Source organism: Salmo trutta, chromosome 21 (genome assembly GCF_901001165.1).
Source record: "Salmo trutta chromosome 21, fSalTru1.1, whole genome shotgun sequence".
In the NCBI taxonomy this organism is placed as follows: domain Eukaryota; kingdom Metazoa; phylum Chordata; class Actinopteri; order Salmoniformes; family Salmonidae; genus Salmo; species Salmo trutta.
Genome location: NC_042977.1, coordinates 33,925,784 through 33,944,841, shown reverse-complemented (window position 1 = coordinate 33,944,841; position 19,058 = coordinate 33,925,784). Strand labels below are relative to the sequence as shown.

Genomic DNA, 19,058 nt, shown 5'->3' with positions numbered 1-19,058 from the left:
GTCATTTGGCAATTTAGACTACTGGAGGCAATTTAGGTTTCCCTTCTACGCTCAGGATAAGAACCAACAACCTTGTGGTGAATTGTTTCTGCAAAGGCTAGAACATTCTCTTTATTTATGTATTTATCCTGTATTTAACAAGATGAAACCAGGTCAGGTCATGTTGATACTGATAGTGAGTCTCCCAGTTCAAGTTCATAGTTAGCCCCTTTTGACATTGTGGTGAAATTGAATCATGGTGTACATGGGCTGGGTATGAAACAGAGTAAATTACATTGACGTGGGCATTCATACGGGTCATACCTGGCTTGAACCAGACTGCCCTCAATCACCCAATCGTTCCTGTTAAATTGTAATCAGGGGTAGTCTTCTTCTTCCCCCATACTATTTCTGTTCTCACCCCTACTCCCCCCTTACCCCTGCTTCCTCCCAGGTGCACCTTGATTAATGGTATTTAAGATGAGAAGTCATCTCTCTCTCTCTCTCCTTCTCTGTCTGTCTTAAGACTCATCTCCAAGTGCAGTGTTGGCCGTATATCTAAGCTGTATGCCTGCTACTGAAAGCCGGCTGGTTACTCCATAAGCTTTCAACTTTGATTACCTTTGCAGGCAGAACTACTTGTTAAATATTTTTCTAGCAGAATACAAGTGCAGGAACCTGATTATATAATTGCAGCGTTTGGTTCACTATACAGCAATTCTGACAGATGTCGCCCGTTTAACTTATTCCTATTTCCTCTTATTCAGCCTGTCGAAAATATTTACATTTGTCTGAGCTGTTTTGTCACTCTTATTTATTCCTTGTGTTTTATTTTATTTGAACATCTTCTTCATACACATTAATGAAATGAAAAGGTTTGACCTTTCGAAACATTACTGTGAAGAACTACTAAGAGCTTATAAGAAGTAAGCCTACAGTAATGTTGAGATGTAAAAGGAAGTGTTAACCTGAGTGTGACTGTGTTTCAGAGCCAGAACAGCACATTGAACAGCAGCATTGGAATGTGCCACAGCAGAAATGGGGTCAGTAACCATCACAAATGCACATTGAGGTGTACTGAAAAGGAAACTTTGCAGTATTGACTTGTCTCACCATACAAAACAACTGATCTCTAATTCATCGGATACTTGCAGTTAAGGTGTGGGTTTGGGCCAACAACATTTGTATTTTAACTAGAACGGGTTCCCAGTCAGAGAAGGAAGCATGGTTCTCCGGTACATTGCTGACCCCACAGACAGGTTCTTGGACCACGCCTTCCAGCCATCTCCAGGCAAGTATCCTCATTGACTTCCCAAAGGGTCATAACCCCAGAACATGGCTAATTCATTAGATATAGTGATACACCTTCCTTTCAAAATAAACAGTCATGTATCATTTTGAAAGGAAGAGTGACCTCTGCAGGGCAATAGCTGTAGTTCATATGCCAAGTAGAGCACCTCTGTCAGAGCACCTGTCATTGCTTACAAAACTCCAATTGAACGTTTCATTCACTGTATGTCCACCTAGTACACAGAGGACTTGTTTTTCTGCTGTAGTAAGTAACTCCTGTAATTTTGCCCCACAGACTACATTAACCAGAACGGAGTTTCGGACATGATAAACCCTGTATACCAGCACCCTGGTCCCCCTCGCACCCTCCTCCCCACCATATCCTCAGACGACACAGAGGCAGAGTACCTGAACTGCTATAAGAACGGGGCAGTGGGGCCTGAGTACCTCAACACCCTCCAGCCCTCCCTCCTCTCCTCCACCACCTCCAATGGCATCTCCAATGGCCTCAACCCCACTGCTAACGGCCATTCCCCCATATCCAATGGTCTCCTCTCCCCCACCTCCAATGGCCTCTCCCCCATTTCCAATGGTGGGCTCCACCGCGTCCAGAAAAACCAGCCCCAAAACAGTATAGATAACCCAGACTACCAGCAGGACTTCACCCCCTCCATCAAGACGCACATCCCAGCCGCAGAGAACGCAGAGTACGTGGGCCCAAACTGAGTCCTGTTACCTCCCTACTCCCACTGTGGAGGGAACAAGACACCAGGGAATAAGGCTCTCTATCCTACTAAGAGAAGACATGAGGTCTTTGTTTAGGAGGGGTAGCGGTACCATGGATTGTATTGTACTTTGCATTGTATTTATCCCTGCCTAAAGAAGCCAGAAGTGAGATAAGTGCAGCTTTCCATTTTGTTTCACCAGTGTTAGTATTGTATAGTACTATGAAACTCCTCATTCCAAACCCTCTTCCATTTCAAACTGTGTCTGAACAGATAGAGATGTGAATCATGTGATAGAAATTAGGGTCTGGGTGTATTCCACTCCATTGTGTTCAACAGACCAAGAGAAAACCTTAGGGGCTACAGTATCTTATAGGCCTATCAAAAACCCATAAGAGTTGCCATGTTGAATGTCACAATGAAAAGTTGTGATCAGAATGTATAAGTGGAGAAACACTATTACTAGACAAAATAGTGTATCCTTCAATCCTTGATGTCAGATGCTCCAGAAATACTATTATATGTGGCAGCTCACCCTTTTCTTGCCAACACAAACCGTACTTAAAGATGTCACTCATACTGGATTGGTGTATTGAGTATATAGTAATGTTGGGTATTTACCTTCCACGGCTTAAGGGCTTGAAACTGTTAGAACAACAGTTAGATGTCTCGGCTCTTCTGTGTGGAACCTGCAGTTTGAGACCCACTGGAGTCAAATGTTGCTGAACGTTGGTTTTAGAAGTGGGAAGGAGGAGGCTCTCATCACTGATGGTGGCTGGTCCATGGTGTTCATTGATGGAGGAACTTCTGAATCATGACGGCACTCTTTCTGAAGGAGGGTTTCATGAGGACACAACAATGTCAAATGTTGCTATTGATGACTCTGCTGAAGGCTCTATAGCAGGGGTATTCAAATCTTACACTATGAGGTCTGGAACCTGCTGGTTTTCTGCTCTACCTGATAATTAATTGCATCCACCTGGTGTCCCTGGTCTAAATCAGTCTCTGATTAGAGGGGAATAATGAAAAATTGGCTTTGAGGTCCAGATTTTAATTTGAGGGCTCTATAGCCTTTATTATATGGCCAGATGGGAGACACACTGACCCCTGTTGGTGCCCCAGTGTAAAAGCATCAATATTAGTACATCTCTGTGTTGTTGCTTATTGTCGTGAACAGTTGGGTCTTTAGTTCTGACATTACATCTGTAAATCTTCTAACCGTTTTGAAGGAATATATGAAATAGTTACTTGACATTTGAGAGCCTGCTGTTCGACAGAGGTACATGTACAGATAATTTGTATTTTACTAGGACAAATTCTTATTTACAATGACAGCCTACCCCGGCCAAACCCTAACAGCGCTGGGCCAATTGTGCGCCGCCCTATGGGACTCCCGAACACAGCCGGTTGTGATACAGCCTGGAATTGAATCAGGTCTGTAGTGACGTCTCTAACACTGAGATGCAGTGCCTTAGACCGCTGCGCCGCTCCGGAGCCCCAAGATAAGTGTGAGATTATGCTGTGTACAATATACTCAATATGGTCACCTATAAATTATCCTATCAACATTCCTCATCTAAATGGTCTTGTCCCTTTATATATAAATATACACTTATTCATGAACTGTAATTATTTCATTTCAAAGTGAAAATGAATAAAACGTTTTTATATTTAAATATTTCTTGTTTTCTTCAAAGACATTTACACTGTTCAACAGCAAATCTGAGTGTGTTTTATTAAGCTGAACATACAAGATTATTAAAGGATCTCCTGTTAAAAAACAATGTTTTGTGTGTCAAAAGTTTTTTTTTTTTTTTTTTACATTTCACAATGTTGCTAGTGCTCGTACTTTCCATTCCGGTAGGTCGCAGCAGTGTGCCAAACGGTTGTTCTCCAGTCACCAATGTCGTAATGAAGAAGACTTGAGCAATAACAGGAAACGCCGAAGTTTTGGGGGGGATTCATATAGCTAGTTATAACGTCAGTCATTACTGTAGTTGGAATGCCAGTGAAGTATTTGTGACAGTAAGAGGGATGGGGCTTTTATCAGAAATAAGCTATTTCTTTTTCCTCTTCATCATTTTGACAGAGGGACATTATAAATGGGTAAGTCCACCTACGTATTAAATAGCTTTCTATAGACTTCTTTAGCTAGCTAGCTAATCTCTTGTTGCGTATAGTTAGCAAGCTGCCGGTTGCTTGCAGTAACTGTTTGCTAACTTGTTTTGTTGATTCAATCATCAGAAACGCTAACGCTATTACGGCACACCCCTACTAACTTGCTAAAGTGTGTCAAACGACCTACATCGGTGTCAAAAAGCTAGCAAGTTTGCTTACCCAAATCAAGACCTGTTCATTCTTACAAGGTTCGTTTAACGTAAAGTATCTTGCTAAAGTAACTAGATCGTTAGCGTTAGTTGGCATCAATAAACTAGAATCGGCTGCCAGCTACAAATTGTACTAGTAGCTAGTTTTGACCATCATCAACTAGATTCAGCCGCTGGACGATTTCTTATTGAGCGGATGGTCAGGGGACCGGAAAATGACTACAAATAATTTGTAGACAGCAAGACCAAACAGATTTGACAAAACATAATTGCAAACCTTGCTTATATTTGTATACGATCACATATCTATTGTTTGGCAATACTTTGGATCTGATTTCTAAAATGTAAAGTCATCTGGAGCTGATTTGATGGTGTTTTTACTGTCTAATGTCCTACAATAAACACAAATAATAAAACAAAATTCGTCCGGTTTCAGGCCGCCAGTTGGGGAAGCCTGGTTTGGGAGACTGACAGCTAAAATAGATATTTCTCTAGGAGCTCGCTAGTAAGCAAACGGCCCAGACGTGACCAAATAGTGTGCGTCATTGTCACGCGAGTGTCATGTAGCTCGAAACGCATTCATCAAATGCAGCTAACGTTAGCTATTCAGCAAGGTAAAGTAAATAACCACCTTTGTTTATGTCAAATCAAATATTTGCGTGACATGGGTTTACATGTAAATGACTACTTTGATTCAAGTGAGATTGAGACCTCTTCAAAGCCACTGATGTGCGGCGTCCGTCTCCTGCTCCAATATCAAGCACATTTTGCTAAAAGTACATGAATCCAACAAACGACCCAAAGCAACTCATGTTTTGATCAGATTTTCTCTCGTGGAATGGAATTCAATAGCCCATTGTTAAAATTGACAAGCGCTATCTTTGTACTCGCGCAGTCATTTGCATTCCTAAAATAAATTGATCAGTCAAATCATTTCCAATACACTTCACGACAACACGCAGCAAAAGGGCAATTAACTTTAAGATACAGTATGTATGGCTGTATGGAGTAACAATAAACAAATGTTGGATAGCCTGTTAGGTGTGCCATACTCCTCCTAGGTAGCTGATTCAGTGGTTTGGTGGTGGATGGTGAGTGCCTTTTGAATATGCCCCACATAGAAACACAATATCTCTATGTCAGACTCAGAACAGACAGAGGCTTAAGCCTTGTTCATATTGGCAGTTTGAAGTGACTCAAATAAAAATGTAAATCCTATCCGATTTAGAATCTGTTATTTTTCCTGCAGTCAGGACAGCCAGCCAAAAAGCACAATGGAATCAGATTTTTCAAGACACATTTCAAATCACTTTCATAGGGGGTTTGAAATCAGATATAATTCTGGTTCCTGGCCATGTGACTTGTCTCAAATCACATTTTATTGGTCACATGCAGATGTTAATGCGAGTGTAGTGAAATAATTGTGCTTCTAGTTCTAACAGTGCAGTAATATCTAACAATTTCCCAACAACTACCTAATACACACAAATCTAAAGGGGTGAATGAGAATATGTAAATATATGGATGAGCGATGGCCGAGCGGCATAGACAAGGTGCAATAGATGGTATAAAATGCAGTTGAAGTCGGAAGTTTACATACACTTTAGCCAAACACATTTAAACTCAGTTTTTCACAATTCCTGACATTTAATCAGAGTAAAAATTCCCTGTTTTATGTCAGTTAGGATCATCACTTTTATTTTAAGAATGTGAAATGTCAGAATAATAGTAGTGATTTATTTCAGCATTTATTTCTTTCATCACATTCCCAGTGGGTCAGAAGTTTACATACACTCAATTAGTATTTGGTAGCATTGCCTTTAAATTGTTTAACTTGAGTCAAACGTTTCGGGTAGCCTTCCACAAGCTTCCCACAATAAGTTGGGTGAATTTTGGCCCAGTTACACAGAGCTGGTGTAACTGAGTCATGTTTGTAGGCTTCCTTGCTCGCACATGCTTTTTCAGTTCTGCCCACAAATGTTCTATAGGATTGAGGTCAGGTCTTTGTGATGGCCACTCCAATACCTTGACTTTGTTGTCCTTAAAGAATTTTGCCACAACTTTGGAAGTATGCTTGGGGTCATTGTCCATTTGGAAGACCCATTTGTGACCAAGCTTTAACTTCCTGACTGATTTCTTGAGATGTTGCTTCAATATATCCACATAGTTTTCCTGCCTCATGATGCCATCTATTTTGTGAAGTGCACCAGTCCCTCCTGCAGAAAAGCACCCCCACAACAACATAATGCTGCCACCCCCGTGCTTCATGGATGGGATGGTGTTCTTTGGCTTGCAAGCCTCCCCCTTTTTCCTCCAAACATAACGATGGTCATTATGGCCAAACAGTTCTATTTTTGTTTCATTAGATCTGGGGAAGGGTACCAAAACATTTCTGCAGCATTGAAGGTCCCCAAGAACACCGTGGCCTTCATCATTCTTAAATGGAAGAAGTTTGGTACCATCAACACTCTTCATAGAGCTGGCCCCCGGCCAAACTGAGCAATCAGAGAGGTGACCAAGAACCTGATGGTTACTCTGACAGAGCTCCAGAGTTCCGATTCTGTTGCAAAGCTTAAACTGAAGCAAATTGAACGAAACGGGGAAGGATCTACCTGCATTTGCAATAGAAACTTTAGTTTTGCTGTGTTTGCTTCCATTTTGTTCTGAAATGGTAAACTGTTTCTGTAATGAATACACCCCGGCTTTTTGGCTCTTTGGCTGATAATTGTGATGTACTTTCCATGCGACGGTCTCTGATCATGCTGTTTGTGGTTAAGTCGACATGGAAGAATGTTAAAAATGACCAACCAAGCATATGTACATTTAATAATAATAATAATAATAATAATAATAATAATAATAATAATAATTTTTAAAAAGAGTACTGCCGGTTATGAGTAAAGTAGGCAATTTAACATGGGTGTAACGGGAGTACCCTACGGCTGTACCCTACTTGGAGATGTGTTCACGTTAAGACATGCCTCGCTGTATCTATCTGTGGCTACATTAGTTGTCTCATTAACAACGGGTATGTATGCAGTGGAGTAGGCTCAGCAGTGTGAACAAGGCTTTAGACTAGGAGGAGCACAGCCAAGGTCTGGTCACAGAAAAGGCACAAAATACGTGCATTAATGTCTTCAAACACACCCCTCCTTTAAATGCAAGTGTAATAACTCATAAGAGACATGTTGGAAGTAATTTAACAGTAGCAACACATAATTAGTGAGTTCAGTCTAGTCGTAGAGTGCATCTTACTGTGATCTACTTGAAACCCCTGACAGTGACAATAAGGGAACCAACCAAGTCTGTCGAGTGACCTATGCAAAACAACAGGGCGCAGTGTGTACTGTGAGAAACTTGTTAGGAAGTCAACCATCGAAAGAGTAGATTAAAAGTGGAACGCGGAAGACCACAGCACATGTGATTTGCAGAAGTGAAGGTTTTATTTTAGAATCTGAAACGCAGGGCCTTTCGAGGTGGATAGTAGGCTAATATTACACTCAGACGTGGTATAGAGAAACAAGTGAAAATAACCCCAAGGTGCACAAGATGTCAGCTCACTTTTGCTTTAATTTAGCAAGAATATCATTTGGGTAAATCATTTGAATTCTATCACTTTTTGACAGCAACGCTTTTGATTCGAACAAAACCTTCCATACATATTTGTCCATAGTAGAAGTGCTCAGAATGTGACTTTTTGGACCTGAATGCCAAAACATTCAAGAGATAAAGGTGCTCAAAGGTGACTCTTTTTGCATACCCCACCATACCATGAGACATCGTGTCTTCATCACTGGAAAAGATAAACGATTGAAATTGATATAATTTAAAAGCTTACAAACAGGGTTGTCAAACTGTTTCATTTCTAGATAAAAAAAAAGTAAGACACAATTTCATTTTTTAACCTTTTAATGTCAATTATCAAAAAATGTGTAAACTCAGATTATTTTCATATTCATATATGTTGTAGTTTAGACCCTATTTTATATCTGAGGTTTTTGTGTTGTGACTGCCATTGGTTGAGACAACATGCTCTTGAATACAGGGTGTCACGTTTTGGCTGATAAATGTACTAAAATGGGAATGTATTTTTAATTTCAACTTTCAAATGGTACCACACAGATGGTTGGAACTCCAGACATCAGAGAATGTTGACTTGAATGGGAATATCTGTTTTAAATTATACTGTCAATCTTCCATAGGAAAACCCATGTAATTTGACAATGCGTGGACCGGCAACCAACTTTGAATCCATGAATTCTATTTGTATGATTTGAAATTACACTCACCCTGTATTCAAGAGCATGTTGTGTCTCAACCAATGGCGGGCACAACACAAACTCAGATGGCGTAAAACGGGATATATGCACAAAGAATGCTAAAATGAATTGTAAGTATACAGTGCTTTCGGGAAAGTATACAGAGCCCTTCCCTTTTTCCACATTTTGTTACGTAACAGCCTTATTCTAAAATTGATGACATTTTAAAAAATGGCCTCGTCAATCTACACACAATACCGCATAATGACAAAGCAAAAACAGTTTTTTAGAAATGTGGAGATGGGAGAACCTTCCAGAAGGACAACCGTCTCTGCAGCACTCCACCAATCAGGCCTTTATGGTAGAGTGGCCAGACTCAGGACCTCAGGCTGGGGCAAAGGTTCACCTTCCAACAGGACAATGGCCCTAAGCACAGAGCCAAGACAATGCAGGAGTGGCTTCGGGACAAGTCTCTGAATGTCCTTGAGGGGCCCAGCCAGAGCCAGGACTTGAACCCGATCGAACATCTCTGGAGAGACCTGAAAATAGCTGTGCAGCGATGCTCCCCATCCAACCTGACAGAGGTTGAGAGGATCTGCAGAGAAGAATGGGAGAAACTCCCCAAATACAGGTGTGCCAAGCTTGTAGCGTCATACCCAAGAAGACTCGAGGCTGTAATCACTGCCAGAGGTGCTTCAACAGAGTAGTGAGTAAAGAGTCTGAATGCTTATGTAAATGTGATATTTCAGTTTTATATTTGATACATTTGCAAAAAAGAAATAGTTTTTACTTTGTCATTAAGGGGTATTATGTGTAGATTGAGAGGAAAAAAATATTTTTATCAATTTTAGAATAAGTCTAACGTAACAAAATGCGGAAAAAGTCAAGGGGTCTGAATACTAAAAAAGGGCATCCATTTAAAAAAAAGAGTTAAAATCAATAAATTATCAAATAGTTTGACAACCCTGTTTGTAAGCTTTTAAATTATATCAATTTCAATCGTTTATCTTTTCCAGTGATGAAGACACGATGTCTCATGGTATGGTGGGGTATGCAAAAGGAGTCACCTTTGAGCACCTTTATCTCTTGAATGTTTTGGCATTCAGGTCCAAAAAGTCACATTCTGAGCACTTCTACTATGGACAAATATGTATGGAAGGTTTTGTTCGAATCAAAAGCGTTGCTGTCAAAAAGTGATAGAATTCAAATGATTTACCCAAATGATATTCTTGCTAAATTAAAGCAGAAGTGAGCTGACATCTTGTGCACCTTGAGGTTATTTTCACTTGTTTCTCTATACCACGTCTGAGTGTAATATTAGCCTACTATCCACCTCGAAAGGCCCCGTCTTTTGGCATTCAGGTCCAGAAAGTCACTTTCTGACTTCTTCCATTGACCAACATGTATGGAAAGTTTTGTTTAAATGAAATCCTGTCAAAAAGTGATTGAATTCAAATTGATTTACCCGTTTGTTGTCTTTAGCGTTCAAACACAGTGCCTACGTGCCTTTTTGACTTTTACACAGTAGCAACTGATCTCACCAATTCAAATGAACAGAAAACTCGACTAACACTTTCTTGAGGGCCTTCAATGACCGCAACAAAAGCATTGTAAAATGTGCATCCATGGTGCAGCATATGTAGCCTACAGAACAGCAAATTTAAGTTCTGATAAGTAGCCTACCTATCTTCTCTCAGGTTCAAGCCCAGCACTGTGTGTGGTACGGTGAGTGTGGTGAGTCCGACAAGGTCCCGGGGAAGAAGTACAACTGCAACTATACAGGACCACCCATCCCACTTCCAGCAGAGGGCCATGAGCTGCTCACGGTAAGGTTGACCATGGACGCTTTCTTTGAACTGGTTCTCAAGATGCCTTCTGAAATGACAGTTGACTTACATTGAAATGTGGTCTGTCTCACATGTTTTACTTTCGCAAAACCAAGTTAGGTCATGGAAATGATACCGTGTGTCTGTTTGTGTGTAGGAGCTGTGTCCAGGCTATGACTATGGGAACCAGAGTCTGTGCTGTGATGTCCAGCAGCTCCAGACTCTGAAAGGGAGCCTTCAGTTGCCCCTACAGTTCCTCTCTCGGTACGTACCAAAAGGGACTTTGGTGTTACGTGTGCCATACTTGGACAGACCACCGTTATAGCTATAGTTTAGCAAGATGCCTTGGCAGTAAGGTAGCTTTGTTGGCATCTTATCATTGTCACCTGTTTCCTTCTAAAGGTCTCTTTATATGATGATGATGATGATGATGATGATGATAAGCTTTATCCTGACTCTCTATGTTCTCCAGATGCCCAGCCTGTTTCTTCAACCTGATGAACCTGTTCTGTGAGCTAACCTGCAGCCCCCTCCAGAGTCTCTTTATGAATGGAACCCAGTTCACTAATGACACAGTTGCCAACAAGACCAATGTGGTGGAAGTCCAGTACTACATTGGACAGACATTTGCCAATGGTGAGGGGGCACATTTCCTGGTCTCAGCTCTGTTTGTGCTGTCAGAGCCAACTCCTATGGTCATTATCCAGCTAGTGGGCACAGTCTTTATATCACAGTTTGAGACACACTATATATACAAAAGTATATGTGGACACCCCTTCAAATTAGTGGATTTGGCTTTTCAGCCACTCCCGTTGCTTACAGGTGTATAAAATCGAGCACACAGCCGTGCAATCTCCATAGACAAACATTGGCACTAGAATGGTCTTACTGAAGAGCTCAGTGACTTTAAATGTGGCACCGTCATAGGATGCCACCTTTCCAACAAGTCAGTTCGTCAAATGTATGCCCTGGTAGAGCTGCCCCGGTCAACTGTAAGTGCTGTTATTGTGAAGTGGAAACTCTAGGAGCTGCAACGGCTCAGCCGTGAAGTGGTAGGCCACACAAGCTCACAGAACGGGACCGCTGAAACACGTAGCGCGTAAAAATCGTCTGTCCTCAGTTGCAACACTCCCCACTGAGTTCCAAACTGCCTCTGGAAGCAACGTCCGCACAATAACTTTGTCGGGAGATTCATGAAATGGGTTTCAATGGCAGAGCAGCCGCACACAAGCCTAAGATCAAGAATTTTGCTACACCTTCAATAACATATACTAAATATGTGTATGTGACCAATAACATTTTATTTAAGGTCACCATGCGCAATGCCAAGCATCAGCTGGAGTGGTGTAAAGCTCGCCTCCATTGGACTCTGGAACAGTGGAAACGCGTTCTCTGGAGTGATGAATCACGCTTCACCATCTGGCAGTCTGACGGATGAATCTGGGTTTGGTGGATGCCAGGAGAACGCTACCTGCCCCAATGTATAGTGCCAACTGTAAAGTTTGGTGGAGGAGGAATAATGGTCTGGGGCTGTTTTTCATGGTTCGGGGCTAGGCCCCTTAGTTTCAGTGACGGGAAGTCTTAATGCTACAGCATACAATGACATTCTAGACGATTCTGTGCTTCCAACTTTGTGGCAACAGTTTGGGGAAGGCCCTTTCCTGTTTCACCATGACAATGCCCCACTGCACAAAGCAAGGTCCACACAGAAATGGTTTATTGAGATCGGTGTGGAAGAACTTGACTGGCTTGCACAGAGCCCTGACCTCAACCCCATCGATAACCTTTGGGATGAATTGGAAGGCCGACTGTGAGCCAGGCCAAATCGGCCAACATCAGTGCCCAACCTCACTAATGCACTTATGGCTGAATGGAAGCAAGTTCCCGCAGCAATGTTCCAACATCTAGTGGAAAGCCAGAAGAGTGGAGGCTATTATAGAAGCAAATGGTGAACCAACTCCATATTTTAATGCCCATTATTTTGGAATGAGATGCTCGACGAGCAGGTGTCTACATACTTTTGGGCATGTAGTATATGCTGACCGAGTAGCGGTGCCAGTGAACATCTTGATAAGTAGATTTCTACAAACTAATTAATTTCCTTGTATTATGCAATTAGTTGGGGAGATAAGGGTCAGATTAACACCCCTGTGTTGTGCTGCATTTGGCAAAATGCAGTTGAAGGTCACAGCTTGAAGAGTGGAAAAATGCAGTCACTTCCCTTGGCTAGCATAACTATTGTTGACCTAATGCTACAGATGTTGGTCTGTGCCAAGGTGTTTCATGTAATTCTGGTCCTCTTTCTTGGCAGCCATGTATAATGCTTGTCAGGATGTCCAGGCTCCCTCCAGTAATGTGAAGGCCTTGTCACTGCTCTGTGGGAAAGATGCCAGTGACTGCAACGCCACCAACTGGATCGAGTACATGTTCGACATCAACAACGGACAGAGTCCCTTCACCATCATCCCTATATTCTCAGGTGAAATTATGTTAAATGGACAAACACAGAATATTTGCACTTTGTACATGCAAGGTTTGGATGTCCCAACAAGGGTAATCAGATATGTAATTTCACTGTTTGAAAATGTCACTGGTCTCTGTGAAATTACACTGAACAAAAATATAAATGCAACATGCAACAATTTCATTGGTTTTACGGAGTTACAGTTCATTTAAGGAAATCAGTAATTTGAAATAAATTAATTAGGCCCTAATCTATGAATTTCACATGACTGGGAATACAGATGCCTTTAAAAAAAAATGGGTCTCACAATGGGCCTCAGGATCTCGTTACGGCATTTTTGTGCATTCAAATTGCCATTGATAAAATGCTATTGTGTTCGTTGTGCGTAGCTTATGCCTGCCCATGCCACCATGGCCTCACAACGTTGACATCAGCAAACTGCTCGCCCACATGACACCATACACGTGGTCTGCCGTTGTGAGGCCGGTTAGACGTACTACCAAATTTTCTTAAACAACATTGGAGGCGACTTATGGTAGAGAAATTAACACAAAATTATCTGGCAACAGCTCTGGTGGACATTCCTGCAGTCAGCATGCCAGTTGCACGCTCCCTCAACTTGAGACATCTGTGGCTTTGTTGTGTGACACAACTGCACATTTTTGTGGCCTTTTATTGTCCCCAGCACAAGGTGCACCTGTGTAATGATCATACTGTTTAATCAGCTTCTTGATATGCCACACCTGTCAGGTGGATAGATTGTCTTGGTGAAGAGAAATATTCACTAACAGGGATGTAAACAAATTTGTTCACAACATTCGAGAGAAATAAGCTTTTTGTACATATGGACTATTTCAGGGATCTTTTATTTCAGCTCATGAAACATGGGACCAACACTTTTCATGTTGTGTTTTATATTTTTGTTCAGTGTATGTAATACGTACATTAACACAATATTGAGTACTTATGCCTAATGCTTTCTTCTTTTGTTTTTAATGATCACAACAAATCACTCAACATCCTCGTACCACCCCCACCTCTTCAGACGTGTCAGTATCCGGTATGACCCCCATGAACAACAAGACATATGACTGTACGGAGGGTCTGGAGGATGGCTCTGGTCCCTGCTCCTGCCAGGACTGTAGCCAGGCCTGTGGCCCCCAGCCTGTCCCCCCTCCCCTGCCCCCACCATGGACCATCTTGGGCATTGGCGCAATGGTCCTCATCATGTGGATCTCCTACATGGCCTTCCTCCTTGTCTTCATGGGAACCGTGATCGGCACCTGGTGCTACAGGTGATAACTGAGGGGCACTGATGCAGAGATTTCAGTCACACTTTTAATCAGTGCCATTTTGGAGCAGTATGTAATGCTTGTCTATTCAGTGCCATTTTGGAGCAGTATGTAATGCTTGTCTATTCAGTGCCATTTTGGAGCAGTATGTAATGCTTGTCTATTTCTCTTATTTCTTATTCAGAAAAAGGAGAATTGAGTCTGAGTATGGCCCAATATTGGACAGCAATAACCCTCACTCTCTGAAAAAAGACAGCATTGATCAAGGTACTCTTTTGTTTGGCATGAGATCTGACTCTGTCTCATTTTGGAAAATAACCAAGCACAATATTCAGTAAGATACACCTCCAAACCTGTTCTTGCTACGATCTGACCTGTAAGCTCCTGTCTTTCCTGTCTTCCCTCTCTCTATCTCAGTGGATGCGTCATGTGGCGAGACGTTGGGCGAGCGCTTCGAGAACGCCCTGCGTTACCTCTTTACCCGCTGGGGCTCGTTTTGCGTACGGCAGCCCCTCATGGTCATCCTGGGCAGCCTGATCATAGTGGCCGTCTGCTCAGGGGGCCTGGTCTACATGAAGATCACCACGGACCCTGTGGAGCTGTGGTCCTCGCCCAGCAGCCAGGCCAGGCAGGAGAAGGACTACTTTGACAGCCACTTTGGACCCTTCTTCAGGGCAGAGCAGCTCATCATCACCACCACATTGCAGTCAGAATCTATCTACTCCCCGTACCCCGCGGGGGCTGCCGTGCCCTTCGGAGCCCCCCTGGACAAGGACGTCCTCCACCAGGTGGGTTAGGTAGAGGAAAAAAATGGGCTGGGTGGTGATTGATTGATTGATACTTTCAGATGGAATTGTTGTAGCGTTTTCAATGGGATTATTGGTTGTGGGCATTTGGGTCAAGCTATCTGCGAGCCAATAATATATTCGCTCTCTTGTAGACCAATTGTGGAGGCTCTTCTCTTCAGGAAGACATCCTTGGTCCTTGCTTTAGTTCTGATGTGACATTTTATAGCTTTAGTTTGTTTTTCTCTGTCAATTTTCCACAATCTCTCATCTCTCAGGTGTTGGATCTCCAGACGGACATAGAGAACATAGTGGCCTCATACGGGGACCAGAACGTGACCCTAAAGGATATCTGCTTGGCCCCGCTGGCCCCATACAACAACAACTGTACCATCCTCAGTGTTCTCAACTACTTCCAGAACAGCCACAAACAGCTGGACCGTAGCATAGGAGATGACTTCTACGTCTACGCAGACTACCACACACACTTCCTCTACTGTGTCAGGTGAGTGGCCCTCGGAACACATTCTCTAGTAACATCTGCATCTGGGGAATACTGCTGAATACATGAGGTTATACTAGTTGGAGTTCCTCTCCAACTCTCAACTCATTCACATTGAGATATTGGTTCTGATATTGCATATTTAAAAATGCCTTTCTTGCTCCTCATTTCCCTTCAGCAAGTATATACTCAAAGCTGTAAGTGGTGAATAGTAGTCATAGATGTATATTACCTCAGAGTTCTTAAAGCATTCGCTCTGTCTCTCCTGTGTGTAGTGCCCCAGCGTCCCTCAACGACACCAGTCTGCTCCACGATCCCTGCCTGGGCACCTACGGAGGCCCCATCTTCCCCTGGCTGGTCCTGGGAGGCTATGATGGTGAGTGGGGTTACATGTACATCATCACACAAAGAAATATAATGTACTAGTCAGTGGGCAATATACCTTTCTATTTTGTCCTGCTTTTTCTGTGGGTATGTTTAATTGTATTATTTGTATGTTTGAGTTGGGAAAACTTGTCAGTGCTAAAATTGCTTAACTTTATTGCATAACTCCTTTTATATAGTCAGTTTAAGCACAAATTGTTTATTTTATAGTTTCTATTATGCAGAGAGACCACATTTTTGTGGGTAATTGGCCTGTGTAGAATTGGGTGTAATTAGCTGTCTCGGACTGTTTGCAGCTTTGAATCTCTTGGATATGCTATCCTTCAGTATCTTCTGTATTGATTTACTATAGTTTGTCTACTGTCAACACAAATTCCCTGACCATGACATATTTACATCTTTCTTCCCCACTGTAGCAACCAACTACAACAACGCCACAGCTCTAGTGATCACGTTTCCTGTCAACAACTACCATAACGACACTGTCAAGCTGGGGAAAGCTCTGGCCTGGGAGAAAGAGTGAGCAATAATCTCATACTTTGTCAGCTATCAACCTTCAGATTCTAGTGTATAGACTAAATTCATTTCATATTTCACAAGTCAAAAATGGTTTGGTTTTGTGCCATGAGTTGCCATTGCACTAACACAACCCTCCATGTCTCTGTTTCCAGATTCATCAGCTTCCTGAAGAACTATTCAAACCCCAACCTGACCATCTCCTTCAACTCTGAGAGGAGCATCGAGGACGAGATCAACCGTGAGAGCGAAAGTGACCTCAGCACCGTCGTGGTCAGCTATGCGATAATGTTCGTCTACATCTCCCTGGCGTTAGGACATATCCACAGCTTCAGGAGAGTATTGGTTAGTGGTAACTAACTTCAGACATTATAATAGTTGATTTAATTTAGTAAGATGATGTTGGTCTACATCTCCCTGGCTCTGGGGCATATCCACAGCTTCAGACGAATACAGGTGAGACAACTAACTCACTTTACAATAGTGTATTGTCCAGCTGTTCACCTTGTCACCATTTCATTTAGAAACATGATATCTGTTTCATTTGCAAAGATCATATCGTTTGCGGTGTGAGTTTGTAAAACTAATTTCGAAAGCATTGAGAATGAATGAATAATGCATCCAGTAACTCAAACGTCAGAAAAATAACAAATTTGAAATGTGAGCAACTCATTGTCTTTGTCCCTTCCCAGGTGGACTCTAAGATCTCCCTGGGCATAGCAGGCATTGTGATCGTGCTGAGCTCAGTGGCCTGTTCTCTGGGCATCTTCAGCTACGCTGGCGTCCCTCTCACACTCATCGTCATTGAGGTCATCCCCTTCCTGGTGTTGGCCGTGGGCGTCGACAACATCTTCATCATTGTACAGACATACCAGGTAGGCATTATGCTCGCATGATGCTTGTCTGACTACACTAACCATGATTTATTGGACATAGTTTTGAATACCAGTGTTGACTCTGTTTTTACACACACACACTGTATTTACCTCCTGTGTGTGTTGTGTTGTACAGAGGGATGAGCGGATGACTCATGAAGAGCTGCACCAGCAGATAGGCCGTATCCTAGGAGACGTGGCTCCAAGCATGTTCCTCTCCTCCTTCTCTGAGACCGTGGCTTTCTTCCTGGGTATGAGAATGACCTGTAACTAGGGCTGTTACGGTGACCATATTACCGCCACACTAGTGGTCATGAAGGCAGTCAAATTCCACTTGACCGTTTTAGTTTCGATAATTTAGGCTTCTTCAAGTTCTGCTGCTGATGGTCATTAGTAGCCTACCAAACTTGCTAACTGCCTGGTACTCAGCACTCTATTGTCCCTCCTAATCACTCTGACATCAATGCAAATGTAATCAAAAATCAAATCAAACACTTCATAAAAGCCCATGAGCTCATGTTGCGCAACATTTTCATAGGCTATGCAATTGAGTGATGGGATCCACCTATTTTTAGTAGAGGCCATCAGCTTTCTATAGGCTAGGCCTTGCTGGCATGAAAATTAACCATGGGAAAGCGTCCTCCATTCGCTATTTAAGTGCAAAGATTGTTCAAAATAGCCACCTTGATGACAGCTTTGCACACTCTTGGCATTCTCTCAACCAGCTTCACCTGGAATGCTTTTCTAACAGTCTTGAAGGAGTTCCCACATATGCTGTGCACTTGTTGACTGCTTTTCCTTCACTCTGTGGTCCAACTCATCCCAAACCATCTCAATTGGTTTGAAGTCGGGTCTTTGTTGAGACCAGGTCATAATTCATCACTCCATCACTCTCCTTCTTGATTAAATAGCCCTTACACAGCCTGGAGGTGTGTTGGCTCATAGTCCTGTTGAAAAACAAATGATAGTCCCACTAAGCGCAAACCAGATGGGGTGGTGCATTGCTGCAGAATGCTGTGATACCCATGCTGGTTTAGTGTGCCCTGAAATCTAAATAAATCAGACCGTGTCACCATCAAAGCACCATCACACCACCTCCATGCTTCACGGTGGGAACCACACATGCAGAGATCATCCGTTCACCTACTCTGCGTCTCACAAAGACACGGCGATTGGAAGCAAAAATGTCAAATTTGGACTCATCAGACTGAAAGACAGATTTCCACCGGTCTAATGTCCATTGCTCATGTTTCTTGGCCCAAGCAAGTCTCTTCTTCTTATTGGTGTCCTTTAGTAGTGGTTTCTTTGCAGCAATTTGACCATGAAGGCCTGATTCACATGGTCTCCTCTGAACAGTTGATGTTGAGATGTCTGTTACTTGAACTCTGTGAAGCATTTATTTGGGCTGCAATTTCTGAGGCTGGTAACTCTAATGAACGTATCCTCTGCAGCAGAGGTAACTCTGGGTCTTCCTTTCCTGTGGCGGTCCTCATGAGAGCCAGTTTCACCATAGTGCTTGATGCTTTTTGCGACTGCACTTGAAGAACTTTCAAAGTTCTTGAAATGTTCCGGATTGACCGACCTTCATGTCTTCAAGTAATGATGGACTGTCGTTTCTCTTTGCTTATTTGAGCTACTTGGCATACTAAGGACGGCAGGTAGCCTAGCGTTAGTCGGTTACTGGTTTGAATCCCTGAGCTGACAAGGTGCAAAATCTGTTGATGTGCCATTGAGCAAGGCACTTAACCCATGGTTGCCGTTGATAATGGCAGATCCTGGCTCTGACGCCACTCTCTGAGGCTTTCTCAGGGAGAGTTGGGATATAAAAAAATTA

The 19,058-nt window shown here is 42.6% G+C and overlaps 2 protein-coding genes across 3 annotated transcripts in view; both read left to right on the top strand.

The window, feature by feature from the left end:
• Positions 1-3,778, top strand: part of LOC115157224 (epidermal growth factor receptor) — an 85,786-nt gene extending 82,008 nt beyond the window's left edge. For both annotated transcript variants that reach the window (XM_029705295.1, XM_029705296.1), the window contains 3 exons: positions 969-1,022; positions 1,177-1,270; positions 1,565-3,778. In XM_029705295.1, coding sequence (XP_029561155.1) covers positions 969-1,022; positions 1,177-1,270; positions 1,565-1,995 — 579 coding nt within the window. In that variant the 3' untranslated portion in view covers positions 1,996-3,778. The remainder of the gene's footprint in view (positions 1-968; positions 1,023-1,176; positions 1,271-1,564) is intronic.
• A 142-nt stretch (positions 3,779-3,920) lies between these two features.
• npc1 (Niemann-Pick disease, type C1) overlaps positions 3,921-19,058 on the top strand; it is a 30,054-nt gene continuing 14,916 nt past the window's right edge. The window contains exons 1-14 of the mRNA XM_029705294.1: positions 3,921-4,100; positions 10,278-10,406; positions 10,564-10,670; positions 10,879-11,042; positions 12,718-12,885; positions 13,916-14,165; positions 14,347-14,429; positions 14,580-14,950; positions 15,226-15,452; positions 15,725-15,825; positions 16,250-16,352; positions 16,505-16,694; positions 17,042-17,224; positions 17,361-17,475. Of these exons, the coding sequence (XP_029561154.1) occupies positions 4,029-4,100; positions 10,278-10,406; positions 10,564-10,670; positions 10,879-11,042; positions 12,718-12,885; positions 13,916-14,165; positions 14,347-14,429; positions 14,580-14,950; positions 15,226-15,452; positions 15,725-15,825; positions 16,250-16,352; positions 16,505-16,694; positions 17,042-17,224; positions 17,361-17,475 (2,263 nt within the window). The 5' untranslated portion in view covers positions 3,921-4,028. The remainder of the gene's footprint in view (positions 4,101-10,277; positions 10,407-10,563; positions 10,671-10,878; positions 11,043-12,717; positions 12,886-13,915; positions 14,166-14,346; positions 14,430-14,579; positions 14,951-15,225; positions 15,453-15,724; positions 15,826-16,249; positions 16,353-16,504; positions 16,695-17,041; positions 17,225-17,360; positions 17,476-19,058) is intronic.